The 26,048-nt window shown below is 52.9% G+C and overlaps 1 protein-coding gene across 2 annotated transcripts in view; it reads right to left on the reverse strand.

The window, feature by feature from the left end:
- INPP5D (inositol polyphosphate-5-phosphatase D) overlaps nt 1–26,048 on the reverse strand; it is a 123,267-nt gene that overhangs the window by 58,424 nt on the left and 38,795 nt on the right. For both annotated transcript variants that reach the window (XM_047083386.1, XM_047083387.1), the window contains exons 3-5: nt 11,778–11,928; nt 9,072–9,243; nt 5,023–5,163 (exon numbers count right to left, since the gene is read on the reverse strand). In XM_047083386.1, coding sequence (XP_046939342.1) covers nt 5,023–5,163; nt 9,072–9,243; nt 11,778–11,928 — 464 coding nt within the window. The remainder of the gene's footprint in view (nt 1–5,022; nt 5,164–9,071; nt 9,244–11,777; nt 11,929–26,048) is intronic.

A 26,048-nucleotide genomic window follows, 5' to 3' on the forward strand; every position in this document is an offset into this window, starting at 1 on the left:
GGGGGAGGGGCAGAGAGAAAGAAAAGAGAGAATCCCAAGAAGGCTCCGTGCTGTCAGTGCAGAGCCCGACGCGGGGCTCAAACCCACAAACTGTGAGACCATGACCTGAGCCGAAGTTAAGAGTCGGGCGTGCAACTGACTGAGCCACCCAGGCACCCTGACTCCCTGTGCTCTTGAATGACATCTATGTTCCATTAATTCCAGGTCAGTAATCTTCTCCTTGGAGATACTGCTTCAGAATTTATATTGTATTATCAGGCAGTGGGAATGATATTACATATTGCCATTTTTTAAAGTAAGGGTGCTGTTTATAATTATTTACTTTCTGAATTCATCTTCCCTTGTCGTTTGGAAACTTTGTAAGAAGAGATTTAGGGACGCCTGGGTGGCTCAGCCAGTTAAGTGTGGGACTTCAGCTCAGGTCATGATCTCATGGTTCGGTTCGTGGGTTTCATCCCCACGTCAGGCTCTGTGCTGACACCTCAGAGCCTGGAGCCTGCTTCGGATTCTGTGTGTGTCTCTCTCTCTCTCTCTCTCTCTCTCTCTCTGCCCCTTCTCGGCTCACGCTCTGTCTCTGTCTCTGTCTCTGTCTCTCTCTCTCTCAAAAATAAATAAACATTAAAAAAAGAGAGAGAGGGGGGCACCTGGGTGGCTTAGTCGGTTAAGCATCTGACTTCAGCTCAGGTCATGATCTCACAGTCCATGAGTTCAAGCCCCATGTCAGGCTCTGTCCTGACAGCTCAGTGCCTGGAGCCTGCTTCGGGTTCTGTGTCTCCCTCCCTCTCTGCCCCTCCCCTGCTCATGGTCTGTCTCTCTCAAAAAATAAATAAATGTTTAAAAAAAAAAAAGAGAGAGAGAGAGAGATTTAGATGGTGCTATTTGGTTGTTCTGCTAATTGGATCTTTATGAGGCTTCTCAATACCTGGATTTAGGTCCTTTATAAGCCTGGGAATACTTTTTTCTTTTATATACTTAGCCATTGATTATGCATTGTTTTTTCCTGCTTCTTCGAGAGCCCATCCTACCAGCTCTAAGTTGAATCTCTATGAATGCCCTCTTTCCAAAGACTATCACAATTTTTTATCACACATTCTTTCTATAAGCTTAGTTAGCTCTCCCGTGTTTTCTATATATACTTCCCTGACATTCTGCTGTTTTGTGATTTTTCAGATTTGATTAGAAAACTATGGGTTTATTTTTATGGCCTCCAATGAAGCAGTTGTAATGCGGGTGACGTATTTTTGTTTCGGGTTTATTTGTCTATTAAAATCTTAACCCTGCTCTCATTAATAGATAAAATACCCTCTTCCACACTTGGACATTTTACTTTAAAATTCCACTTGGAGTTCTTCTCATTTCTCCATTTTAAGCATTACCAAATATTTCCAGACTCTGGTGACGTTGTTCTCTCTTCTTTTTTTCTCTGGAAAAGTTTCTGTCTGGTTCTAGGGAATCTAACTTGGGGTCACAAATCGCCCTCGAGCCCTTGTGCCGCTGACGTTCAGACGCGCACACTCAGCATGACGTTTTGCAGGGGAGGCTCTGGCCCTGTTTCTCACTCCTCAGTTCTCTGTCACCTTCCCACTTAGGGACGTTCCTGTCGGGCCAGGCCGTCTGAGTGGATGGACCCAGTCATCTTCGGTGCTACCCTCACTCAGTCCCTCTTCCGGCTCCTCCTTCCTATACCCCACATCTAAACGTCCAACCTGGGTCCCCTTCTCCTCCATGCACCTTCCCCCTGTGGTGACCTCACCCCACCTGTCTCTTTAAGGCTTTAAGTGCCAACTGCACGCTAATGAGTCCCAAATGTAGATCCTGCCCTGAGGTCTCCCGGGTTCTAAGCTTCTGGCATAACTCCAAGGTTGGTGGTTCAGCTGGCGGGATGCCTAATAGTGCTTCAAGCCCACTGCAGCTTGAGAAAGGTCCCCCCCCCCCAGCTCCACACCCTCCTCCTCAACCTCCACTTTTAGTAACTGGCATCCCCATCCACTCAGCTGCTCACACCAAAAATCTAGGGGTCGCCCTCCGTTCCTCTCCCCCGATCCTGCATCCAAACAGGCAGCAAATGTGTACCAGCCCCAGCATCCACACATGCCCCAGGTCACACTACTGTCAGTGCCTGCACACCCCCACGTCCAGGGTCATCATACTAAACTAACATCTATCAGCCATTTCCACGTGCCAGGCATTGTCCCAAACCCCGGGACTCAGCAGGAAGCAACCCAGACACATCTCTGCCTTCCCTTCTCATGAGCTGCCCTCGCATCACAGCCCCTGAGCTTGGAACTGCTCTCCTGCTTTGTGTCAGCCTCCCGAGATCCATTCTCCGCAGCCGGAACTCAGATCATGGCACAATCCTGTAAAACCTCGAGAGTCTTGTGAGGTGTACCTGCTGTGGCTCCTGCCTAACGCCACCAGATAAGACGCAGGAGATCCAGTTGACTTTGAATTTCAGATAAATAATGGATAATCTACTCGAATGAGTATATCCCAGCACTGCATGGCATATACTTACACTAAAAACGTATTTGTGATGTATCTAAAATTCAGACTGAACTAAAATTCATCCTGTGTCTGGCCCACCCCATACCCACCTGTCCCCAGCCTCTGCCGCTAACACTTTCCTTCCCTCATCGTGCTCCAGCCACACAGACTTTCTGTTCCTCGCAGGCTGGCCTCATTCCTGCCTCGGGACCTTTCTTCATGACATCCCTCCACGAAATTGCTGGGTGGCTAACTGCCCCTTGTCACCAAGGTCCCAGCTCTATCACCACCTCAGAGAGGCCTCCTTAACCCCAAAGGACACTGACACCCTCCCACCCAATGTCTCTGTCACTTTTACCTGTTTTATTTTGTCACAATGCTTATTAAAATTATCTTTGTTTACAGACTTAGTCTACTATGGTGCTCCTGAGACGTCAGCTCCAACAAGGTCTCAAAGAACAGAAGGCTTGTGCATTGTGTTTTTACTGGCTCCTAGTACCCAGAAGTTCAGAGGGGGGCCCTCCACACACATTGGTTAAGTAAATGATTGACTGACAGAATGAATGAACTGAAGACCTGTTCCAGACAAAGCAGTTTGAAACCCACACGTTCAGAGGTGTGGAAGGGGAAACATAACTTTGCTACTGTGTAAGATTTTCTAAAATTCCATCCCCCAGTTAACCAAGTCTTCCAATGCTTTTGCCTCTGAGGGTGAAGACAGACAGGTGTGCAGTGAGATACATCACAGTGTCTCTAATTCTAGCCGGGTTAAGTGTTCAGTGAAGAGAGACAGGGAAAGCAGGAAGCCCAAGGAAGCTTTCCCACCAGCACAGAGAGGCAGGCCCGCCGGGGAAGTTGCTGTGTCCGGAAAGGGAGGCAACCCAGATCCAGGAAAGTGCAGGTGGCAGTGAGGTGGGGAAGGTGTAGAAGTGACTGGGGTGGGGGGGTGGGTAGCCAGCGGAGAGACTTGGAGATGTACTTCCTCCCACACAAGGAAGCAGCAAAGAACAGGATCTCCTCTGGAACAGAAATAAATGCTTGTTCCCAGTCGTCATGAATCTGTGTCTCTTACAAAGAAAAAGTGCCGTGTGTGTGTGTGTGTGTGTGTGTGTGTGTGTGTGTTTCCTAGTGAGACATGATTTATAACAACAGTATCAAGCGGAAAAATATCTCTCCAAGCAAATCTATAAAAATGGTTCTAGGTCCACTTGGCTGAAACTACATGAGTTGAAAGCCAATTCACCAAAACAAAAGCCCGACTGGCCAATCTGATGAGTGTGCTCCATTTGTCAAAGAAAATTATTTGTTAAATTTACCGAATGTACTGACTGTGCTTTTAAGAGCCTTTCAGAGGAAAGTTCAATTTGATTACTGATGATGAAAGATTCTTTTTGGCATATTAGCTAAGCTAAGATGGATATGGCAGCAGAGAAATTGACCGGAGAGTTCTGGAGCTGCTGCTGTAAGTTTATAATAAAATACACAGGAAATGGTATAGGCTGAAAAAGACTCACCCACATGAAATGCCATTTTTCCCACCAAAGTGTTGACCCTTCATTTAAAATGGGATTGTTTTGGCTCCTTATGATATCTTGTGTATGGTATTTTCTGTTTTTTTTTTTTCCCAAGTATTTAAAATAGCCCTTTGTCAATTCTTCAGATAGCACAGCAGCCTTAATTTTGTACTTCTAACAATTAAAATATACTGAAGCTTGAAGTTAATTTTAACATTAAGTTAAACCATAAAATTTTCAAAATCTAAAAGAAATCAGAATTTTTCCCAATTGGTCATTCAATGAATTCAATATTGGAGAATGAAAGCTTTGGAGACCTGGCTCCCTTAAAAAAAAAACAAACTGGCGACCCTGGGCCTTCCCCACCCATGCAGAAGATTGGCTGGCTTTAATTTCTTTCCTGTCAGAGCCCTTTTGTGCTTGTCCGAGGTGCTCGCTGCAGCAAGGAGGGACAGTGCAAAAGTCTTACTGCTGGATCCTGAGCAAGTGTGAAAGGGCTCCCACTCACCCCTTCCCACAGCAACTGGCCTCAAATTAACTTCAGTTAAAAAAAAAAAAAAAAAAAAAAGGCCACAGTTTAAATACCATGAAAGGGGCGCCTGGGTGGCGCAGTCGGTTAAGCGTCCGACTTCAGCCAGGTCACGATCTCGCGGTCCGTGAGTTCGAGCCCCGCGTCAGGCTCTGGGCTGATGGCTCGGAGCCTGGAGCCTGTTTCCGATTCTGTGTCTCCCTCTCTCTCGGCCCCTCCCCCGTTCATGCTCTGTCTCTCTCTGTCCCAAAAATAAATAAACGTTGAAAAAAAAAAAAATTAAAAAAAAAAAATAAATACCATGAAAACAAAACCTTGAAACAACCACAAAGGTTTCTAACCTCTGCCAACTCTGCCCTATTATTCTGAGTACAGCTGAGGTATTTGGACAGCCAGGCGGAGAGCCGGGCTCACTCTAATGAGCTGAATCTCTTCCCCGGGACTGTCCCCACTGTCCCCGCCCCTGGGGGATGGCCACACCCACGGAGCCATTACCCATAGAGCTCCTTGCAGAGGAACATGGTCAGTTTCTTCAAATGAGGGAGGCTGTTGGAGCCTGTCTTCACAAAGTCAGAATCCAGGGCGAGCTGAGTGGTTAAATAATCTTGGATGGCTTTAAGATGCTCTTCGGGAAGCCTGAAAATAATAGAAAGAGAAACTTGCTGCTTCTGTTCCTTTAGCTGCAAAGCCCAACCGTAAAGGAAGAAATCATTCTCTGCATCTCGGCCGAGATGCCGTCCTTCAGAACATGTGTACACTCCTGGATGGCTCCCCTGGTCTCAGGGAAAGGGTCGAGAAGCAGGTCTGGGCAAGTTTAAGGGTCGGCAAGGGAGGATGCCTCTTCACCCTGCCATAAAGGCTTTTTCCCAAGCCCATACTTGGAAGGAAGTGATACTGGTTGGAAATAAACATTTCCATAAACATGTTTATCCTTTAAAAAGGAGACAAAACAACTGGAAAATGTACAGCTGACTTGTTTCCCTACCTCCTTTGCCTTTAAAGACAGCACCTGGGGGCTGAGTGATGCTTAGTGTAGAGCTGGCAAATGGTTCTAGCTTACCTCCCAACTCCAAATTCACAGTCAAAGGCCACCTGGAGCTCTGTGTTTAGGATGTTCTGAGCTGTGCTGGGCTCCAAGGGGAAGTCTCGGTGGTGAGTGATGGGCTGGGAATAGGGTGCCCGGCTCAGTGCCCTGCCCTCGCCCTCCCGGGTCTGGCTCCAGGCCCCTCAACCTCTGGGCGACGCACATGCAGGCAGGACTCGCTCACTGTGCATGACGGCCCAGCAGAGGCAGGGCCCAGGCTGTGTGGCACCAGGTCCATCACGTGAATCTAATGGTCCCTCTGTATCCTCTCTCCCAGCACATTCCCCCTCCTGCCACCCCCCTGCCCCCGCCCTGGGTTACTTTATTATTATTATTTTTTTTTAATTTTTTTTTTCAACATTTATTTATTTTTGGGACAGAGAGAGACAGAGCATGAACGGGGGAGGGGCAGAGAGAGAGGGAGACACAGAATCGGAAACAGGCTCCAGGCTCTGAGCCATCAGCCCAGAGCCTGACGCGGGGCTCGAACTCATGGACCTCGAGATCGTGACCTGGCTGAAGTCGGACGCTTAACCGACTGCGCCACCCAGGCGCCCCTATTATTTTTTTTTTTAATTTTTTTTTTTAACGTTTATTTATTTTTCAGACAGAGAGAGACAGAGCATGAACGGGGGAGGGTCAGAAAGAGAGGGAGACACAGAATCTGAAACAGGCTCCAGGCTCTGAGCGGTCAGCACAGAGCCTGACGCGGGGCTCAAACTCACGGACCGCGAGATCATGACCTGAGCCGAAGTCGGACGCTCAACCGACTGAGCCACCCAGGCGCTCCTGGGTTACTTTAGAGTCTTTGTTCCTGCAATGATTCAAATCATAATCACAGCAAATATTTCCTGGGCGTAACATAGCACTCACTCTGCTAAGCACTTAATGCCCCATTTCCCTGTTAGTCTCCAAACCAATGTTAGGAGGCAGTTATTATTATTATTATTATTGTTATTGTTATTATTCCTATTTTACAAATGAGCAAGCTGAGACTAAAGGTTGTTGATCTGCCTGTGTGAAAAAATTATTACAAGCTTTAAAAATCTTTGTTCCAGCCTTGACGTATAATCAAGTTGGTGCCACAGGATCTTTGAACGACTGGAAAGCTGTTGCTCCTAAGCTTTCCTTAAAGCTGGAAAGGCCCTCGGCCATTGGCCATTCGGACTGACTTAGAGTGAGAAGTCAGCAACTATTTACACACCGGCTGTCATCACATTGAAGGTTAATCTACACTCATTCTGGGTCTTGACATCATAAAAATCCAGTTTCTGCCTGAGTCTGTCTCTGAAAAGGACAAAGTCACTCCCACGGCAGTAAGGTATGTATTTTAACGGTTCCAAAGACTACCGGACTCATAATTCTGAGACCACGAGTGCTTGTTATAGGAAGCTGTATTTGTTAGGACGTTTGTTGTAGGAAAGTGTTCACATAAAGATGCAAACTCTGTTTATCAGAGAAGCCTGATTTCACTCAGCAGTCTCATAATAACTATTAACTATGGCCTGATTAGATCTAATTAACTTGCACAAAAGACTGTGCAGGCTGTCTTATAGCGAAGAATAATCAAAAGGCAGTCCTTCAAGTAAAAAGCTATTTTCCATGCAAAACAAACTGACTTTATTACTTACTTTTTTAATGTTTATTTTATTTTTGAGAGAGAGACAGGGACAAAGCGAGAGTGGGGGAGGAGCAGAGAGAGAAGGAGACACAGAATCCGAAGCAGGCTCCAGGCTCTGAGCTGTCAGCACAGAGCCCGACACGGGGCTTGAACTCACGGACCGCGAGATCATGACCTGAGCTGAAGTCGGACGCTCAACTGACTGAGCCACCCAAGCGCCCTAAAACAGACTGACTTTAAAACACAAGGCAGAATCTCAGTCTTCCACGACCCAGAAGAGCACAGAGGACAAGCCCTGTGTCACTGCTTCTGTGGTCCCGCCACTGTGCTCCGTTTACTCAGCCCCAGCTCCCAGCAGAAGTGTGAGGAGGGCCCCACTGCCATGTGTTAGCTGAGGAGCAGAAACAGAGAGCACACAAGCCCCCAGCCGCCCCCTGCCCTCTCTCTCGAGGCTGCACACCTCGTCCTGTGTCACTGTGCCGGGCGGCCCCAGAGAGCACCTGTCCCTAGAGAGGAGGGACTGACCAGGACTTGCCAGGGAGTCGGGAGCCTATTTCCCCAAGGAGCTCAGTCCATTTAGCATCTAACCCTGGAGAGAAACAGACCCTCGTGGAAACTGCACGATGGCTCTATACGGAATGGTTTACTAAGTAGTTGTTATGTGCACACAAGGAGGGAGTAGGGGTGATAACACCTCGACAGGTTGAAAACATTGGGGATTTAGCTATTTCAGGGACAACACAAGTCATTCAAGGAGTGCACACAGGATGTGACCTGGTGGGCCTACAGAAGAATCCAGGGGTATTCAAAGTGGAAATATAACAACACCAGGTAGCTTAGCAACCAGGCGGCTCGTGTGTACTTTCAGGCATTTCCTCTGTATTTTGCCAAATCGGATGGTGGGAGAGCTGTCCTCACTGATCCTTCAGGCTAGAGAGATTGCATTAGCCCTGAAGCTAATTAGCCCTGCATCAGCCCCTCGATATTCTTCGAGGGGGCCTTTTTCTCACAAAGAAACAAACAAAAAAACATATTTTTAAGATTCTTAATGCACGGAAGTCACCGCGTACTAACTTATTAGCTCATTCAGCACCACCTGGGCAGTCCTCCTCCGTGCCAGGCAATGTGCTGGGCACTGGGGCATCTTTCCCCTCAGAGAGCTCCCTCCTGTTAAAGCCACCCGCCCTGGCCGGTCTTGTACTCAAGGGCCTGTGGCCTGTAAGACAACTCCCACCCCTCCCACGCGATACCCCCACTTGCCACCACCCAGCAGGGGAAGTGTTGGGCCTGCTAAGAGAGACACAGGAGGGCACAGCAAGGAAGCTGCAGGGTCTCATCGACACGGACCCGTAGGAGCCAGTGTGGGCCTACATACGGGACAAGATCCCGGGAGCCTGGACTCAGATCAAGGAGATTCTAAAGAATTAGAATGACTGCATGTCCCACGGAGAAAGGAGAGGCGTGCGGTGTAGATCACAGCCCATACCATACACAGAGACACTGATCTGGCCGATGTACGGGTGACCAAGGTGGCCCCCTTGGAGCTGGGCCCAGAGCAGGAAAGGGCCACATGGCAGGTCCAGCCTGCAGTGAACCCTCTGTGGCCCATCGGACTCCATGGACCCCACGGCAGTCGCGATATTTGTGATGCGAGAGGATGCCACGTGCGGTTCAAGGCGAGCCCCGGGCAGGGGATCACAGCATAGGCCCCTGACATCTGGACCAGGCCTCTGCATATGGACCGCTCGTCCGTCCATAACCAGCTCCTGCCAGGCAGCCGGGCGTGGTGGGGACGGAGGCGGGCCTCTGAGACGCGAGCCACGTGGTGGAGGGACTCACCCACTAGTGTCTATGCTCTGCAGTCGCTGAAACAATAGCTCGGAAAGGCTCGACCAGCTGACCTCGGTGGCTCTCGGATTCTCGCTGGAAGCAGGGGCCTCCTTGGCCTCACATGGCCCGGCAGGTAAAGGGATGTTTCTCGGTGGCAGCTCAGGAGGGGACAGGACACCTTCTACTCAAGAGAAGAGCAGGAACGCCATTTGGTCTGAGCACTCGCTTCTCTCAGGGTCACCCCCCGCTACAGAGGGTCTCTGGCGTAGTGACCCCTCCCGTGTCGGGGAGGGGGGTCCAGGCCGCTGCGCCCAGTTACAGACCCCATCTGTGCCTGCATGGTCCCCTCTGTCTCTGCTCCCTGACTAGATGGGGGGCCTGCTGATGGCAGGGGCCCGGTCTTAGAAGTCTGGCCGTGCGGCTAGGTTGGCCCATTGAGGCGCTCAGCAAACGCCCGCCAGCTGGGCACCGGGCAGGGCTGCTGGCCTTGGACAGGTGGAGCCAGCAGCCTCAGCGGGAAGGCCAGCTTTCAGGGCTGAGGCAGGGGCCCTGGATGGGGCACAGGCCCAGTTCCCCAGACAGGAGGCGCAAGGGTGGGGAGCAAGCAGGCCCGGCTCCTCTCTCTCCCACCCCGGCCTCCCTTCCTCTGCTTTCCCTCCAGCTTCTGCTGTTCCTTCTCTCCCCACCATACCCTAGGAGGCAAATAAAGAAAGCGAGGGCCTCCTTCACCCAGAGAACTGAAGTATAGAACAAACAACTTGAATTTGGCCTGGAAGAAAGGACTCCTGCACATTCACCCTCAGGGGAACTGCTCTCCTGTGCACAGCACAAATAGACGAGGGATCCGAGCCCCTCGGGTCCAAGACCTCCTGTCTGGGGCCTCCTCCCACACCGAATGGCCACACCAGGGCCCCCTGCCACAGGGCTGCCCCGGGGACATTATCTTTAAAGGATGAGCTCGTCACACTCTCCGTGGCCTGGGGTTCTTGCGGTGATATGAATGCGTTTTGAGCCCTGGGGGACTGGCAGCACCTTGAGACCTGAGCCAAATCAGACCCCTGGACCGGGCGGAGGGGGTGACTGTCACACTGCTTGGGTTCAAGCCCACAACTGCGCCTCCTTTGGGGAAGTGAAGCCAGCCTGAGACTGGGTTTCTCTTCCCAGCTGCTAGTGAGGGTGCCGGGGTCTTTCTCTAGACGGCCATCCCCGGAAAGCCATCAGGTGTGCTGGGAGTGAGGACACCAGCGTGTGAAGGGCATTTCTGCAGGACGGCTTCTCAGCATCAAGGCCGAGGCCTTGGGGACAGCCGGGGGACATGTGGCCGTGGCATGGAGCAGGTGAGTGACCCTGGGCTCACCCGGGAACACGTCATCTGGGGCTATTTCAGATGAGGGCACCTCTTACTCAGCGGAGGGAGGTGAGAAGGGACATGGGCTGCCTGGGCCTCGTCTCAGTCTCCACGGAGCTTCGGTCCTTTTCCAACACTCTGCCTGGCCCTCACCTCCTCCGCAGAGAACTCCGCTCCTCAGAGTTTACCCTCTGCTGAGGTGGTCTATGAACTGTGCAACCACTCAGAGTGGGTCCCCAGGAAGTCAGGAGGAAGATGGGCCCGTGGCCCATAAGCCAGCCCGTGGGAGTGGGGTGAAAAGGGCGCCCAGCACATGGCGGGCAGCAGCCTGCAGGGACAGGGTGGGAGCCAGCCCAGGGACCTCAGCATCTCTGGTCTAACCTGCCCCCTCTTGGGGGGGGCAAGTCCAGGGGACCTGTTTCCAGGCCCTGGGACTTAGGAGGAACCCTGACCAGTTGAAGGGCTCAGTTACTTATCTCAGGTTTTCTTTTAGGAAGTAAACTTTTTTTTTTTTTTTTAAATGTTTATTTATTTATTTTGAGAGAGAGAGAGAGAGAGAGAGAGTGCGCGAGCAGGGGAGGGGCAGAGAGAGAGGGACTGAGAATCCCAAGCGGGCTCCACACTGTCAGTGCAGAGCCCAGTGTGGGGCTGGAACCCACAAACCATGAGATCATGACCTGAGCTGAAATCAAGAGTCGGACGCTTAACTGACTAAGCTGAACAGGCGCCCCAGAGAGCGAACTTTTGAGGCGAAAAGGGTGCCGTCCAGGTGGGGTTCTGTGCTGCAGGGTCCTCTGCCGGGCTCCTGTTTGACTGGTCCGTGGCCCTCCACGGTTTTAAGGGGAGGCCTGACTCTCACAGACTTTTCAGGGGCTCTACTGTTTTTTCCTTTTAGAGATGATATAAAGAAACACCTCTCTCACAGGCCTTCCAGTTAGTTACAAGTATTTCCTCATCCATTCTCTTTACAGTGAAATGCAGCTAGTTATTTTGATGAGGATGGTAGCTGCATATATTGAGTGCTTACTGTGTGCTACATTCATTGACTCATTTGGTGACACCCTGACAGGCACATATTATTTTTACTGTCTCTTTAAGAGAAGTCTGTGGTTCAGAGAGGTTAAGTAGTTTGCCCAAGGTCACACAGCTATGAAGCTCGGGAACAGGAAGTTTGACCCAGGTCTGTCTGACCCCAGAGCTACCTTGCTAGCTCGTCCTTAGCCACCACGTCACCCTCTCTCCCTCTGATAATCAGACTCACTTAATCTACAAGGCCTTGTAGTGAAAGAAACCTCCCGGGGCTTCTCCCCCCATAGTGCTTAGAGGGTCCCTGTTCCCCTCCTGCCTTCCCTTCCACCCCTTCCTACCTGTGTCCTCCTCTGGCTCATCACCTGCGTCCTCCTCCTCCAGGGGCACCGGATATTGCAGGTGGGTGACCAGACCCATGTTTTCTTTCTTGTAAAACTCGATGAGCTGGTCCAGCTTGGTGAAGAACCTCATGGGGACACCTTCGGACGCCTGAGGACAGAACCCCAAACAGAAACACATTTGAACTGGCTGGGACATCACCTAACCACAAAGGCCACCTGTAGCAGAGAGCAACAAGGCCGAGGGAGTGACCTCGATCCAGAAAAAGCCCTGGGCTCCCACGCAGTGTCTGTCCGCCACGCCCACACCCTCACATCCTGGAACCAGCAGCCCCAAGAGCCAGTCTGCAAAAGGCACAAATAGGACAGTTTTAAAGATTCTTTTTGTTTGTTTTTTTTTTAACTTTTATTTTAAAAAGCATTTGGTTATACAAGTAATACATTTTCATTATGGCAAAATTAGAAAATACAGACTTTTTTTAAAAAAGAACTCACCTGTAGTCCCAAACCCCAAGAGACCTACTTTTTTTAAATTTAATTAAATTTTTTTTTTTTTTTTTTTTTTTTGAGAGAGAGAAAGACAGAGTGTGAGTGAGGGAGGGGCAGAGAGAGAGGGAGACACAGAATCTGAAGCAAGCTCTGGGCTCCTAGCTGTCAGCACAGAGCCCAATGTGGCGCTCAAACCCACAAACCATGAGATCATGACCTGAGCCAAAGTCGGATGCTCAACCAACTGAGATGTCCAGGCACCCTAGACCTACTTTTAATACATGGGAATAAGTTTTTCTAGACTGTGTGTATATGTGTGTTCTGTTGGGGAATTATTTTTATTTCTCCTCAACCCCCCCCAAGATAATTTATTTTTAAACACAAGGCAATCTATTCTGGCAATTGTTTTGCTTTAATTTTAATATTTTCATTTGTTAAAATTCTGTTTTATCAAAACTCAGAAAAATGGTGAGGCAGCACAGTATTTTTCCCTGATTTATATCTCTGTTGCTGATGACAGAGGAGCCCGCAGGTGATTCTGCAGTGCTGTTCAACTGCCCTGGGGCCAGGTCTCCTTCCTCTTGCTTGTACAGTGGCTCCGGCAAAAAATTCAAGGTGGGCCTTGGGCAGCCAGCATTGCTAATGGAGGCCCCACCCACTGAGGCCCCGCCCATACCAAGAAGCTATCAGGCGGCGCGGGGCTGGATGTGAGAACCGCAAGGAGACTCACCTTCTCTTGAATGCAGTACCCTACCCTCCTAACCCACCGTGTCCCCGAGTCCTGTCCGCCCTTCCTGTCCAGTACCTTGCCTGCCTCTCCTCGTGCTCCCTGTCTCAAGGAATGGCAGCATCATGTCCCCACTGGCATAGCCAGAAACCCAGAGGCATCTGGGACTTCTCCCTCCCTCTGGCACAGAGGGCAAACGTGGACAGTGTGAGGCCGGGTGTTCCGGATCCAGCCAAGAAGCGGTTGAGTGGGGTTGCTGCCCTGGGTGGAGGAGGGAGATGTAGCCGGGCTCTGGGGAGGAGCAGTGAGCTTGGTGCAGCTGGACAGGGGAAAGGGACCAGGCTGTTGGTGGGCACAGGGATGATACAAAAGGACGCCCCTTTCTGGGCGGGGCTTCCCTGGAGTCAGAGCACAGCCATCTGGGTCCTAACACTAAGTTCACCTGCGTTTTCATAACACCCATCTTGTCCACGGCAGTCATGTAATTTTATTTGTTTATTTTCAAAATGTTTATTTATTTATATTGGCAGAGAGTGCACACAAGCAGGGGAGGGGCATAGAGAGAGGGAAAGAGAGAATCTCAAGCAGGCTTCATGCTGTCAGCGCAGTGCCTGATGTCGGGCTGGATCTCATGAACCGTGAAATCGTGACCTGAGATGAAATCAAGAATCGGGTGCTTGACCGACTGTACCACCCAGGCGCCCGCTGGCAGTCATGGAATTTTACAATAAGCTGAGAAGGTGCCATCACTGGAGTTTGAAACCAGAGGTCCAAATGCTCCCCTGGGGGCTGCCAGCAGCCTTCTTGCTGAAGGGGCTGGGACTGACCACAGGTGGGAAGGAAGGCCAACAGGACAATAGGGTGGGGGATGGAAAGCCTGCCAGGTGGGCGAACGCAGGGGGTCTGGCTTAGTGTGGCCGGACCGTCCTGACTTGCCCACCTCCAAGTCAGGTACCCATTACTCCAGCATGGTTGGGACTGATGTGGGAGGCTGGGGGTGGCTGCTTGGTCTGGAGGTCTTCACGAAGGGCTATAGGTAAGTGGGATTGGGATAGCAGACGAAGCAGCATGACCCAGACCGGGACAGACCCAGACCTCTGGGAACATACCAGGACTCAGACCTGTCCCTGAGGCCCTGCTTCTGGTGGTTAACCCCATGCTGTAGTGAGGATGCATTTGCCTTCAACAAGAATCCACCTGACTTTCACCTTGGCTCTCCACGTGGCCTCTCTGTCTCTCCAAGTGTATTCGTTTGTGCATTTGCACCAGACGCATGCAAATCTGTACGTGAGGCTATGTGTGTGTGACTGTGCTGTTTAAGCCAGTTAGTAAATTTATAGTTTAACAAAGGGTTTTTTTTAAAGATTATTTTCAATAAATTCCCTATTGTCACAAAGCCCCATGTTAAGCAATCTCTTTCAAACATTATGGAACCAGAAATCTCTAAGCAGCAGACCTTCTCAAAAGCAACAAGAATAGGTTCAAAACCAAAAATGAGCAGAATAACAACAATAATCTGACATGATGCAAGGTCAATGAACTCACTTCCATTAAAGCGGCCGTGGTGAGTGTCACCTTGCCAAAGAATTTGCAGCTAATGGACGACAAGCTTTTAGGCGTATGGAACGAGGATATGAAACCACCAAAGAAAGCCAAAGGGAAACGGCTCATATGCGAGTGTGGAAGAGGGTTCTCTGCCAGGAATGTGTGTCTGAGGGGGGCACGCTGGAGGTGGGACTTAAGAGGCATCGATGCTAAGACACACGTTATTACGCATAGCCCTAAAAAGGCTAACGCGTAAACTATGATCCGCCATTAAGCATGGACACGTTTTATTTCAGAAATGTTTCATGTGACAAAATAAGCGTCTTAGAACGGATGAAATACAGTGTCTTAAGCATGCAGAGGAACAGGGCCCCCTAACACGAATCTAATCCCTACAGATGCCGTGAGGCAGGAGGCAGGCGGGAGGACCAGGCAGCCAGAAGCAGACGCAGAGTGCTGTTGGTGGGACAGACATGCCGGACCCTGCCTGTGTTTGCACGGTTCACGGAGGCCAGGGAGCCAGGGCCTGGCAAACCCAGGAAGGCAGACGGTGAAGGTTGAGCCCAGGCCTCAAGGACTGTCTTCGGGGACGGGCGCGCAAGCCAGTGAATGGTCACTGAAAGACACTGCTTCCTGGGGGGAGGGGATGCCTTCCTGCACCTCCCCCACCACTCCTGAGAGGGAAACACCCAGGAAAGGCATGGGGCGCTCGCCAGGGGGCAGGTCTACACGCAGCAGATCCCACGCGGAGTGAAGACACGCTGTGCACGTGTGGGTCAACAGGGAGCAGCCTGTCTCAACAGGCAGCACAGACGCGGAGGAAACGTGGATGGCAGGATGCCAATTAGGCCAAAGTCAGGGTCTCTCCGGAGGAGGAACTGCTCTCATCAGTATTTGCTCTTGGCACTAAGATTTGAAGGGGTTCGCAGAGACTCCTGGAATAACTTACGTTCAAAGCACATTCTAGAACGGCAACAGGAAGAGAAAAAGGTCAGGGTGCCCAGGATTCTATAAGCTCCTGAGCTGGCCCAGGCTGAGGGTGGGGTGCAGGGGTGAGGAGTGCAGCGCAGACAGGAGGTGGGCGTCCCCACCTGGCAGGCACAGAAAGGGGCAGCCCAGCTGTGGCCTTCCTGCTCCTCAGCCGGACCTAGAAAGGCTCTCCACTCAGGTAGGGTGGCCAAGAGGGTGGGGTGGTGTGGCCAGCAAGGGGATGGGGCTGCTCAGAGGAGAGCCAGACTTGGGGGCCACCTAGCAAACACTGTCAAGTCAATGACAGGAGCAGGGAGTCAGCTGTCGGGGCTTCCAGGTGAACAGGGCGCTGACCATGGGCCAGCGGGAACACTGAGGTCCCTCGGGGCCAGGGGCCAGGTCACGTTCATATCCACGTTACCACGTACCCTGTGGACAGGGGCCAGGTCTGGGGGCCCTGACAGTGGGAGGTCCCGGCAACTAGTGGCTGGATGGACTTGCTCTGGTGGAGTCGGGGTAGGAGCCGGGTATCTGGAGCCAGGAGAGATGGTCAGAGAGGACCCGATGTGGGTCCGGGGCAGGCGGATGCGAAGAAACGGGGTGGGGCGGTGTTGGCAGTGGGGAGGTCCCCCCTCTCACCGCCCAGGACCACAGCCCTCCCTCAAAAGTGCTGCCTTTCCAACAACTTGCACCTACAAATGCTGACAAGAAGTCTGCTGTATGTATCACTCAGGTCCTGGCAGGAGCCGGATGTCACGTGACATCAGGGCCTTGGGGGAGAATTTAGTGGATGGGGGTGCAGGGATACCAATGAGAGGGGCACAGCCTTCCGGAGCCAGCAACAGGGGAGCAGCTGCCGCCCTGTGGCACCACCCACGAAGCGGGGCAGGTGTAGGAACCCCAAGAGGGCTGTCCGGCAGGAGCTGTGGCCCTCTGTGGCCAGGACAGGCCGTCCTGCACCCTCACGTGGCTGTGCCTCCCCTCCACCAGCTGGAAACCAGGGCTGGGGAGGGAGCGAAGGTGGGCTCTACCAGAAGAGCCTCGGCACATGCAGGCGGTGAGGCTGGGCCCCCAGGGAAGCAGTGGGAAGGCAGCGCTCGCGTGGGCAGAGGGAACCGGCCGCGCTTTCGGGGAAGGGGGGCTGCCCTCCATCCTTGACTGTTGGGGCCTCCAGACTTTGTTCCGCATTCCGCAGCCACTGCCTTCCTGAGGAGATTTATCAAGTCATTTTGAAACAGAGAAACCCTGAAGCCCCACGTTAGACTTGCACTGAGAGCGTGAGCCCCACGTGATTATAGACCCTCCCCAGGGTACTGCCAATGGATGGTCGGCTTTCCGCTCTGTGGCGACTCCCCTGCCACCAGGAGTGAGTTCCTTCCCTCTTCGGCAGACACCTAGAGCACATACCAGCTCGGCTTTGAAAATGCAAAGAGCGAAGCATCTCCCGCGCTAGGTCAGCCTGTCAGCTTACGGCGTGTGGGCACAGAGCAGACAGGCGCCTCTCGGGATTTGTGGGATCGACAGAACGGACATGAATTTATGTTCATCACCAAAAGTCACACCGGAAAAAATATGGTAGGGGGTAGTTCAGATGGTGAAACAAAACACCGGTCTCTTCTGTCTCCGTTACAATCTCGTCTCTGGAATGTTCCAGGCACTTTCCAGCACTAGCATTTCCACAAAGCCCTCGTCCCCACACCCAGCGATGCCTGCCTTCCCACAAGTTTCTAAGTCCTAGAAGGAAAGGGACCCTGCTTGGCTCAGCCTCAAACAGTCCCTGAAGCCCCTTCAAGGGTAATGACCCGCCCCACCTCTGTTTGGGGAGATGTGCTCATGGCATAAAACAGGCCTCGCGTTTGAAAAGTTGCAGAAGGAAACAGAGATGCGGGTTGCCAGGCTGGGCCTTGCAGGGAAAGGCCTCTTCCCCCACCACTTGGCCCCTGAGCTCACCCAGGTACAGTGCTCCTGGGGAAGGAACAGCAAGGGAAGAGGGCCAGCCCCAGCGCCAGGGCTCAGGAAGAGACCACCACCAGGGTCTTTGCGACAAAGGGCAGCTGTATATCCAGTCTGTTGGAGACTCAGGGCTGTGCACTCTGAGAAATGTGGTATGTCCAGAAATAACTGCGAATTTCAGACACCCTCCGGAGGAAGGGCGAGCAGGGCAGGGAGGCCAGAGCGCTGGATGGGCTAAACTTTCCCAGGGGGTAACTTTAACATCAGCACTGTCTGGGATCTCTGAATGGGGAACCGAAAGAGCCCTAACACACAGGAGGAAGCCAGCACAGGGAGCAGAGTGGGATCCGACGGCGGCGGAGCCAGCAAGCCACTGCTGAAAGGCGCCCCCTCCTCAAGCTTCCGCCAATTAACAAGCATATACAATCGCTTTAAATTAACAAGCATATGCAGTCACCGTGCAGAGGACGAGAAAGTACTACGGAGCGGGGGAAGAAGCCCCAGACCGTGTTCGTTACCCCACTACAGCAAAGCATTTCATTTAAGTTCAGGGAGAAAGTCACTGGAGGTTCTTGAGCAGGTGACGATACCGTTTGGCTGCTGTGAAGAAGGGGCCGGGAGGGCTGTGGGGGGGCCGGTGTCACTGTTGTCCCCATTTTCCCTTGGAGGCTGGAGAGGCGTTGGAGGCCTCAGAGGGGCAGTGGGGGCAGGGCTGGATTCAGCCCAGGCCTCGTGGCCCCCCCCAGACCCGGGGCTCCCACGCATCCCCTGAGGCACCGTGCCAATGGAGCAGAGGGAGGGGTAACGTCCAGGCCCAGCCTCCGTTTCTGGGGCATCACCTCCTGACCTCTGAGGTCCAGCAGTGTTTCGTCTACTCAGAGAGGAGCTCAGCAGGGGCTGGACACCGCTGTCCCCTCTGCTTCCAGCTGCAGCTGGGACCCACCTCCCTTTGGCCACCGCCTCTGCCTCCCCTCTGTTTTCTCTCCTTGGCTTCTTTCTGCCCTCGGGGTTGTTCTCAATCCCTTACAACCTTCTCTCTCTCAACACCTCTTCCTAAGAATTGCAGACTTGGGTGAAGAAGGAGGAAGCAGAGAGACCTCTGGGGCGTTGCAGAGTCTGGATTTTGCTCTAAAACTGATTTGGAGCCACCAAAGACATTTAAGAGTGTGTGCGTGTGTACTTGATCAGATTCACATTTTTGAAAATGTCAGTTTGGCTAGTTAGTGTAGGGCAGGATAGAGTCTGCGGGGCGGGGAGCCTAGCAGCCCCACTCTGGTGCCTAAACGGGGGAGGTGCGGTGGAGGGCCAGGGGCCAGAATGGAGCCAGAGCTGTGCCCGGAGCAGCCAGGGAAGGGTCGGTGAGGGACAAGGGGCCGGGAAGGACGCTCCAGATCTCTGGTTTTAGTAACTTGGTTGATGTCAGTGTCCCTTAATGAGGAAAAAGGAGGGGATAGTCCTGTTTGGGAAGAGCTTTGGAGGCCAACTTCAGATCTAGAAATCCCTCTTCAACTATATGGCCTAGGAGGGACCCCAGGATGTGTCTCCTTAAAAACCAGTCAGCCCTGCCCTTCCCTCCCTCCCCTTTTCTTCTTCTCTTTAATTTTTTTTTTAATGCTTGTTTATTTTTGAGAGAGAGAGAGAGAGAGAGAGACAGAGCGTGAGCAGAAAAATGGGCAGAGAGAGAGGGAGACACAGAACCCGAAGCAGGCTCCAGGCTCCGAGCTGTCAGCACAGAGCCCGATGCTGGGCTTGAACCCACAAACTGTGCGATCATGACCTGAGCTGAAGTCAGAGGCTTAACCCACTGAGCCACCCAGGTGCCCCTTTACTTCTCTTTAAGACATAATCATCAGAGGGCGTCTGGGCGGCTCAGTGGGTTAAGCATCTGACTCTTGATTTCGGCTCAGGTCATGATCTCACAGTTCGTGAGTTTGAGCCCCGCATCGGGCTCCGTGCTGACAGTGTAGAGCCTGTTTGGGGATTCTCTCTCTCTCTCTCTCTACCCCCCTCTCTCTCTCTCTCTCTCTGTCTCTCCCCCCCGCCTCTGTTCCTCCTCTACTTGTGTTATCTCTCTCACTCAAAATAAATAAAGAAACTTAAAATAAACCATATTGATGGGTTTGCTTCCTCTCCCTGCTCTCCCTTTCAAGGGGCCAGGGCCAGCAGGGCTTTGGGGGCCGGGGCCAAGGAGGTGACCAGCAGGCAGAAGACACAGGTGGGACAAGGAAGTGGCCGGGACCTTAGAAGGAAGTCTGACGGGGGCCCAGGGGCACAGAGCTATGCATGGGGAAACGGATAAAGGGCGAGAAATACACAGACAGGGGAGCAGAGCTTCTCACTGTCAAAGGAGTCGGGCTAGAATGAACTCCGTAGTGTCGTATTGGACGGGGACGTATCAGGGTGAACTCCGGGCGAGTTCACCTGTTTACAGGTAAACACTGATGCCCGTGTGAGCGTGCATGTGTACCCACACGCGTCCCAGCTCTGTCTGCTGACGCAGCCTGGAGGCAACGACAGATGCCGCAGTGGCAGTCAGTAAACCCGGAGCTCAGGTCTCGGTCGCTAAACACCACTCAGCGCTAAAAAGAGCCGGGCTCCCGGGAGAGAAGGCCGATTCCAGGGCCCGGCAGGAAGGGTTTGCGATCGACCTGGGGCATCTGTTGTCCCAGAAAATAAGGAAATGCTCAGAAAACAAAGAGGATTATCTGAGCTCCGTTTGAGCAGCAAAACGAATACTAACAATAATTATAATTCATGGAATAAACGCGCACTTGGTGAGTCTGTTCTGATGGAAACAAATGAGACGGAGACGCTCTTCCTCACAGGAGACTGCCAATTAATAACTGCTTAAGGAATGATGGAAGTCGTCACTGTTTGCCAACCACCACAGTAACAAGAGATTCAGGCAAGCACGCACAGACGCTAAATATGCTGACGCCAGCCGGGAGCGTCTGGAGAGGAATGGGGTGTACAAGTGGCCCAAAATGTACCCTCATAACATAATGAGTAATTTTTTTTTTTCAACGTTTATTTATTTTTGGGACAGAGAGAGACAGAGCATGAACGGGGGAGGGGCAGAGAGAGAGGGAGACACAGAATCGGAAACAGGCTCCAGGCTCTGAGCCATCAGCCCAGAGCCCGACGCGGGGCTTGAACTCATGGACCGCGAGATCGTGACCTGGCTGAAGTCGGACGCTTAACCGACTGCGCCACCCAGGCGCCCCCATAGTGAGTAATTTTAAAGGCAAAGAGAGTAACTTTGTGTGGCGCCTGGGTGGCTCAGTCCATAACACTACCTACGCTTCATCTCCGCTCAGGTCGTGATCCCACGGTTCCTGGGATCGAGCCCCGTGTCGGGCTCTGTGCTGATGGTGTGGAGCCTGCTTGGGACTCTCTCTCTCTCTCTCCCTCTGTCTCTGCCCCTCCTCGGCGTTCTCTGTCTCTCTCTCAGTCTCTCAAAATAAAGAAATAAACTTTAAAAAATAAATAAATAAAGGGAAGGATGGTAACTTTACAACTTATCTTAAGATTAATTTATCTTACTCTGCACCTCGGTCACATGTAAACGCTTTTTTGAGCTATACGCAGTAATTAAATAGATTTTAAAATCTGTTTTTGTAACCTAGCCCATTTAACACACACACGTGCACACAAGCAGACACACACAGAGGAGAGGGGTTTACAAGGCATCTTGTCTAAGAGTGCCAGATTTTGAAAAAGTTGGGTAAAAACGTTTCTGGAGGCTTGTGTACAAAAAATACATCTTGGAAACATCTTTGATACTCAGAACTGTAATAATACTAACATACCAAGAATGGAAAGACAACCGTAGGGGGTCACACGGCACGAGCGGACAGAGGCAGGGGCAGGGACCCTGGTGACCTCGGGGTACCCAAAGGGCAGCACAAACTTCTCCAAGGGCCTCCCCTGCCACAGCCCCTCACAAGCGGGAGCGGATGAAGGAGAAAGGGACAATGCTCGGTGCTGGTGGAGGGCACATTGAGGGGTCTTCGAGGGTCTCAGAACTATTTGTGGGACCTTTCAGGGGCACCACTTTCTGGCAGTCACAAGAAACTGGAGCCGCCAAGTTTTGTTTTTTTAATTTTTGTTAACGTTTACTTATTTTTGAGAGAGAGAGAGAGAGAGAGAGAGAGACACTCAGAATCTGAAACAGGCTCCAGGCTCTGAGCTGTCAGCACAGAGCCCGACGTGGGGCTTGAACCCACAGACCCGAACCCATGGAACCGTGAGATCACGACCGGAGCCAAAGTCCTCTGCTTAACTGACTGAGCCACCCAGGCGCCCCTGGAGCTGCCATGTTTTGTAAACAGCCTGGTGTTGTGAGCTCAAGGGGCTTGGAGGGTGGGAGCTGCGGAGCACTTGGAGGGGAGGGAGGGAGCAGGTGGGGAACAAGGACTCTCCAGGTGCAGGGGAGAGGCTCTACGCCACCTTTCCTCGTTTAGGAGCCGTGAACAGTCCAGGCGTTGGCCACGGGAGACAGAAGATAAGTTTGTGGTAGCAAGAACACCGTTGCCTGCTGTCGTCCTACGCCAGGGGCAGGGGAGGGGTCCCTCTGAGGGATCTCCTGGAACCTCTCTGGGGTGACGACCCCACCCTCCCCAAAGGGAAGAAACCGAAACCGGGCCAGGTATGTTAGGTATGTTGTCTAATTTACAGTATACCTAATATCACAGGTGGGTGCCGTTGCCCCATTTGACAGCTGAGAAAACAGACTCAGAGTGGGTAAGCGACTTGTATGGGTGACGCCGTTGGAAGAACGGCACCCAAGGGAAAGTTTCAAGACAAGAGAGGCGGGGGGGGGGGGGTGTCACGGACTTTCTAGCTAGACAGGAAGGAGGAGAGCAGACACAGGGAGCTGCCAACTCGGGGTGGGACCAGGTGGCTGGAGATCCCCTGGCACACTTCAGCCCCCAGCGGCGCAATGGGCTGGCTGGGTGGTATGAAACCCCGCGGGTGGGAGAAGCTCATATCCTGGGTGGCAGCGGGCCTGCCCTCCGAGCTGTGATGGGCGGCGATGGGGGTGGGGAGGCTGGCATCTGCAACCCGTGGGCACGGTTCTGTCTCCGATGGACCTGCCCCGTGGCAGCACCACCCCCCCCCCCACCCCGATCACATGTCTGAAGGAGCCGAAAGCATGAAAGCCAACGCCAGGCTGGTTCGGTCTCACATGTGGCAGCTCTGTGAGGAGGCAAGTAGCTCAAAGGAAGAAAAGGGCGGACGGCCAAGCCTGCCCCAGCCCCACCCACCAGCTGCAGCCAGCAGGGCGCACGGCTCCCAGCTCACGCCGTGCTCACCCCCAGCTCCCAGGCGGGCACCAGGCTGCCCACTGGGTCCGGTGAGCCCGGGACTGCATGGGGTGGGGGGCTCTGTCTCACTCCCGGCCATCAAGCTGGGGTCTCCCATCTACCTTGTTCTAACCTGTCCCCGCTTCCTGAAGCTGGGTTCTTTGGCTTTCCTCTTGCCTTGTCTTGGGCAGACTTCCCAGAACGACTTGGCATGAGTTCTGCTCCCTGCCAGTCTGCACTTACTTCTAAATCCACATCCCTCCCCGGCGCTCCGAGCCAACATCTCCCTTTCTCAACCCATGCCCCTTCCTCAGGCTGGGAACCCTCCGCCTCTCGGTTCCCGGCTCCCGCTTCTGTAGCAGCCAGCCCCCTCCCAGACCGCCCCGCGCCCTCACCGACACTGCCAACGGCCCTGCCCACTGCACTCTCCCGCCGGGGAAGCCCCGGGTGTCGGGTCAACAGCCCTCGCCCACCAGGCATTCAGCAGCTCGTTCAGCTTTATCGCTCGTGAGCTGGCATCCCCACTGGGATTTGAGATCACGAGGTCCCAAATCTCTGCCTCTCGCTCTCTGATATCTGTGCAGGGGGAGTAAGCCCCGCGCTCTCCTCGCAGACTTGAACAGCTTATAAAGTGCTTTGAACCTCTCACATCAAAGGAGCTGCAGCTTGAATGGTAACGCGGTGCCTCTGGCTGGTTCTGAAATGACAGTTCTGAGATGCGTCTCCGTCGGTGCCACCACAGTCGGGGCCAGGGGTCAGGCAATGACAACGCTCTGCCTGCCAGCATGTGGTCTGGGTGTTTCGATGGGGGAATCCCCATCTGGGGACTTCAGGCCCACAGTGCAGACCCTGGGAAAGGCTGGGTCCTTTGTCAATAGTCACAGTTGACAGCTAGAAACTATGCGTCATACCCAACATCCCAGTTAGGCTGCCAGGCCCTGTGGGAAAGGTTTCATGCTTTCTCTAGGATCTCACATAAACCGAAGCCCGGACTTCACTCTACTTGGGAAGGAGGGCTGAGGCTGAGTGGCCCTTCCCTGCTACAGAATTTCACAGCCACACCCCTCATCATGGCATCTTGCAACACCTTGCACTACAGTGTGAAGAATTTACTTCTTTGCCCACCGATGTTGGGTCTGGCCACGTGACCTGCTTTGACCAACGCAATGTAGGCAAAAGTGCCAGTTCCAAGTTCAGGGCTTAATGGGCAATGTGGGGTTCTGCTTGCCCGCCCTGGACCCCTGCAATCTGCCATGAGATGACGTGCCCTAGGGAGCCTCTGGCCCTTCAGCGTGGGCTAAGGATACAGGCATGAGGAACAGACCCGGAGCTGATCAGAAACGTGGAGTCCAGCCCAGCGTAGCTGAGTCCAGGAGATCCCAGCTTAGATCAGCCAACCAGCTGACCTGCAGGCCCAGGACCGGAAAAGAAATGTTTCTTGTTGTGAACTGCTGAGATTTTTTTCTGAGTTTGTTACGCAGCAAACACTGACAGATACAAGCTTGAAGGGAAGAATGAACTTTTCCTGAGAGTCTTCCTTTTATTGAAACTTCAGGGCAGAATTATCTCCACTTACCCAGGAGGAAGCTGAACGTCCAAGAGATTAGGTCAATTGCCCACTGTGACACAACTTATTTTATCACCAGGACCTGCCACAGGGACGACTCCTTCAGTTCATGCCCTCATTCCCACAATGTCTGCTCTCCAGCCTCCAAGCTTGTCCTCTGCGCAGGCCTTCAGGCCCCTCTGGGCTCCACCATCTTTCCAACAAGCCTGCAGCCCTCCGTGGCCACGAGAGCTCCTAGCACCATGGGACCACCCCCACCCCCGCCCCACACCTCTGCAGGCCCTGCCCATCCAAGCCACTGTCCAGGATCAGCAACCCAACCACCTTCTGTACCTGAGCACGACTGGAGTAAACCAGAGCCAGGAAGCTCGTGGAGCCACTCACACACATTTGTTAACCTCTTGCCGTGGGGCCCACCCAGGACTTGGCCGCAGGCTTTCACCAGGGACCAACACAGACCCAGTGCTGGTCTTGTCCACAGTCTGGCAAAGAAGTGACATATGGTACAATAAACAAGTAAATAATTCCAAGGTGCAGAGGCTGTGAGAAGACCGTGGTGCCCTGGGAGGATCGTACAAAGAGACTTTGTCTGGTGGGTCAGGAATTATTTCTCAAAGAAACAACACTTGGGCTGGGGTGCAAAGGGTGGATGGCAGTTGATGAGGCGAAGAGAGGGGGACATCATGGCAGGCAGAGGGAGCGGCTCGCGCAAAGTATTTGCGTGAATACAAATTATGGTTTTCGATCACAGCTAGGTCCTTAAACGGAACGCTATTGGTGTCCTGCCCCGTTCTCCCAGGATCCCTTCACCACTCTGCTCCCGTCCCCACTCTCCTGGGGGCTCTGTGCTTTGCTGCTGAAGGCCTGACTCTGCAACCTCAGATGATTCCGCTTGGGCGCTGGAGCCACCTCACTCGCACGGAGATTCGGGAGAGACTCTGCGTTCCCTGTGCCCACCCAAGGTGGCTGACATGTGCTTGGGGTGGGTGTCAAAAGCCCAGCTCCTCGCCTCCGTGTGGGACAACACCCGAGATGTGACTCACACTCCAGAGCTCTTAGCGGATCAGGCTGGGTCTCAGGCTTTACCTGCACCACTTGCCTTCACCCCTTCTCTCTCCTGCATCTCCCACTGCCTTCCAGGCTTCTCCTGGGAGCTCTTCTCTAGTGCATCACTGGTCCTCAAGCTCAGGGTGTACTTCTGGGAGAATGTGACCTGTAAGGCTCAACTCCCCAACCGGGTCCTTGTCCATCTTGAGCCCTCCCTCGACAGCCGATCCAAGGACTCTCCCTCACGCCCTGCACCCAGGCCCCCGGCCAACAGCAAAGAATTTGGAACCCTGCCCCCTCCCCCCCCACTTAATGGAGGAACTGATCAGACCTGAAGCCCTTAGCTTCCTCTCCCCCCCCAAACATGGCTGCCCATGAGGACCACTACCATCCCTCCCTGCTCCCTCCCTCCTCCCCTCCCTGGGGCTCAGCACACTCTCGTGTACACCCTGCCTCGCCTTCTGCGCAGACTAGTCCAAAACCCTCTTGGTAGCTGGGCCTCTGGTCCCGTGAGTCCCTGAGTCAGCTAGACTCAATGCCCTGATGAGACTGAGTGCACTCAGAAACTCAGCATTTGGGTGACAAAACGCATCACGTATTTACTTCAGGGCTGAGAATGAAGGAAGGAAGGATGACTATGTTTCAAGTACCCAAACAACTTTCCTTAA

This window comes from Lynx rufus, unplaced genomic scaffold (assembly GCF_022079265.1).
Source record: "Lynx rufus isolate CCGP_SWC_20201006 ecotype Redwood Valley unplaced genomic scaffold, mLynRuf1.p SCAF_2, whole genome shotgun sequence".
Lineage (NCBI taxonomy): Eukaryota > Metazoa > Chordata > Mammalia > Carnivora > Felidae > Lynx > Lynx rufus.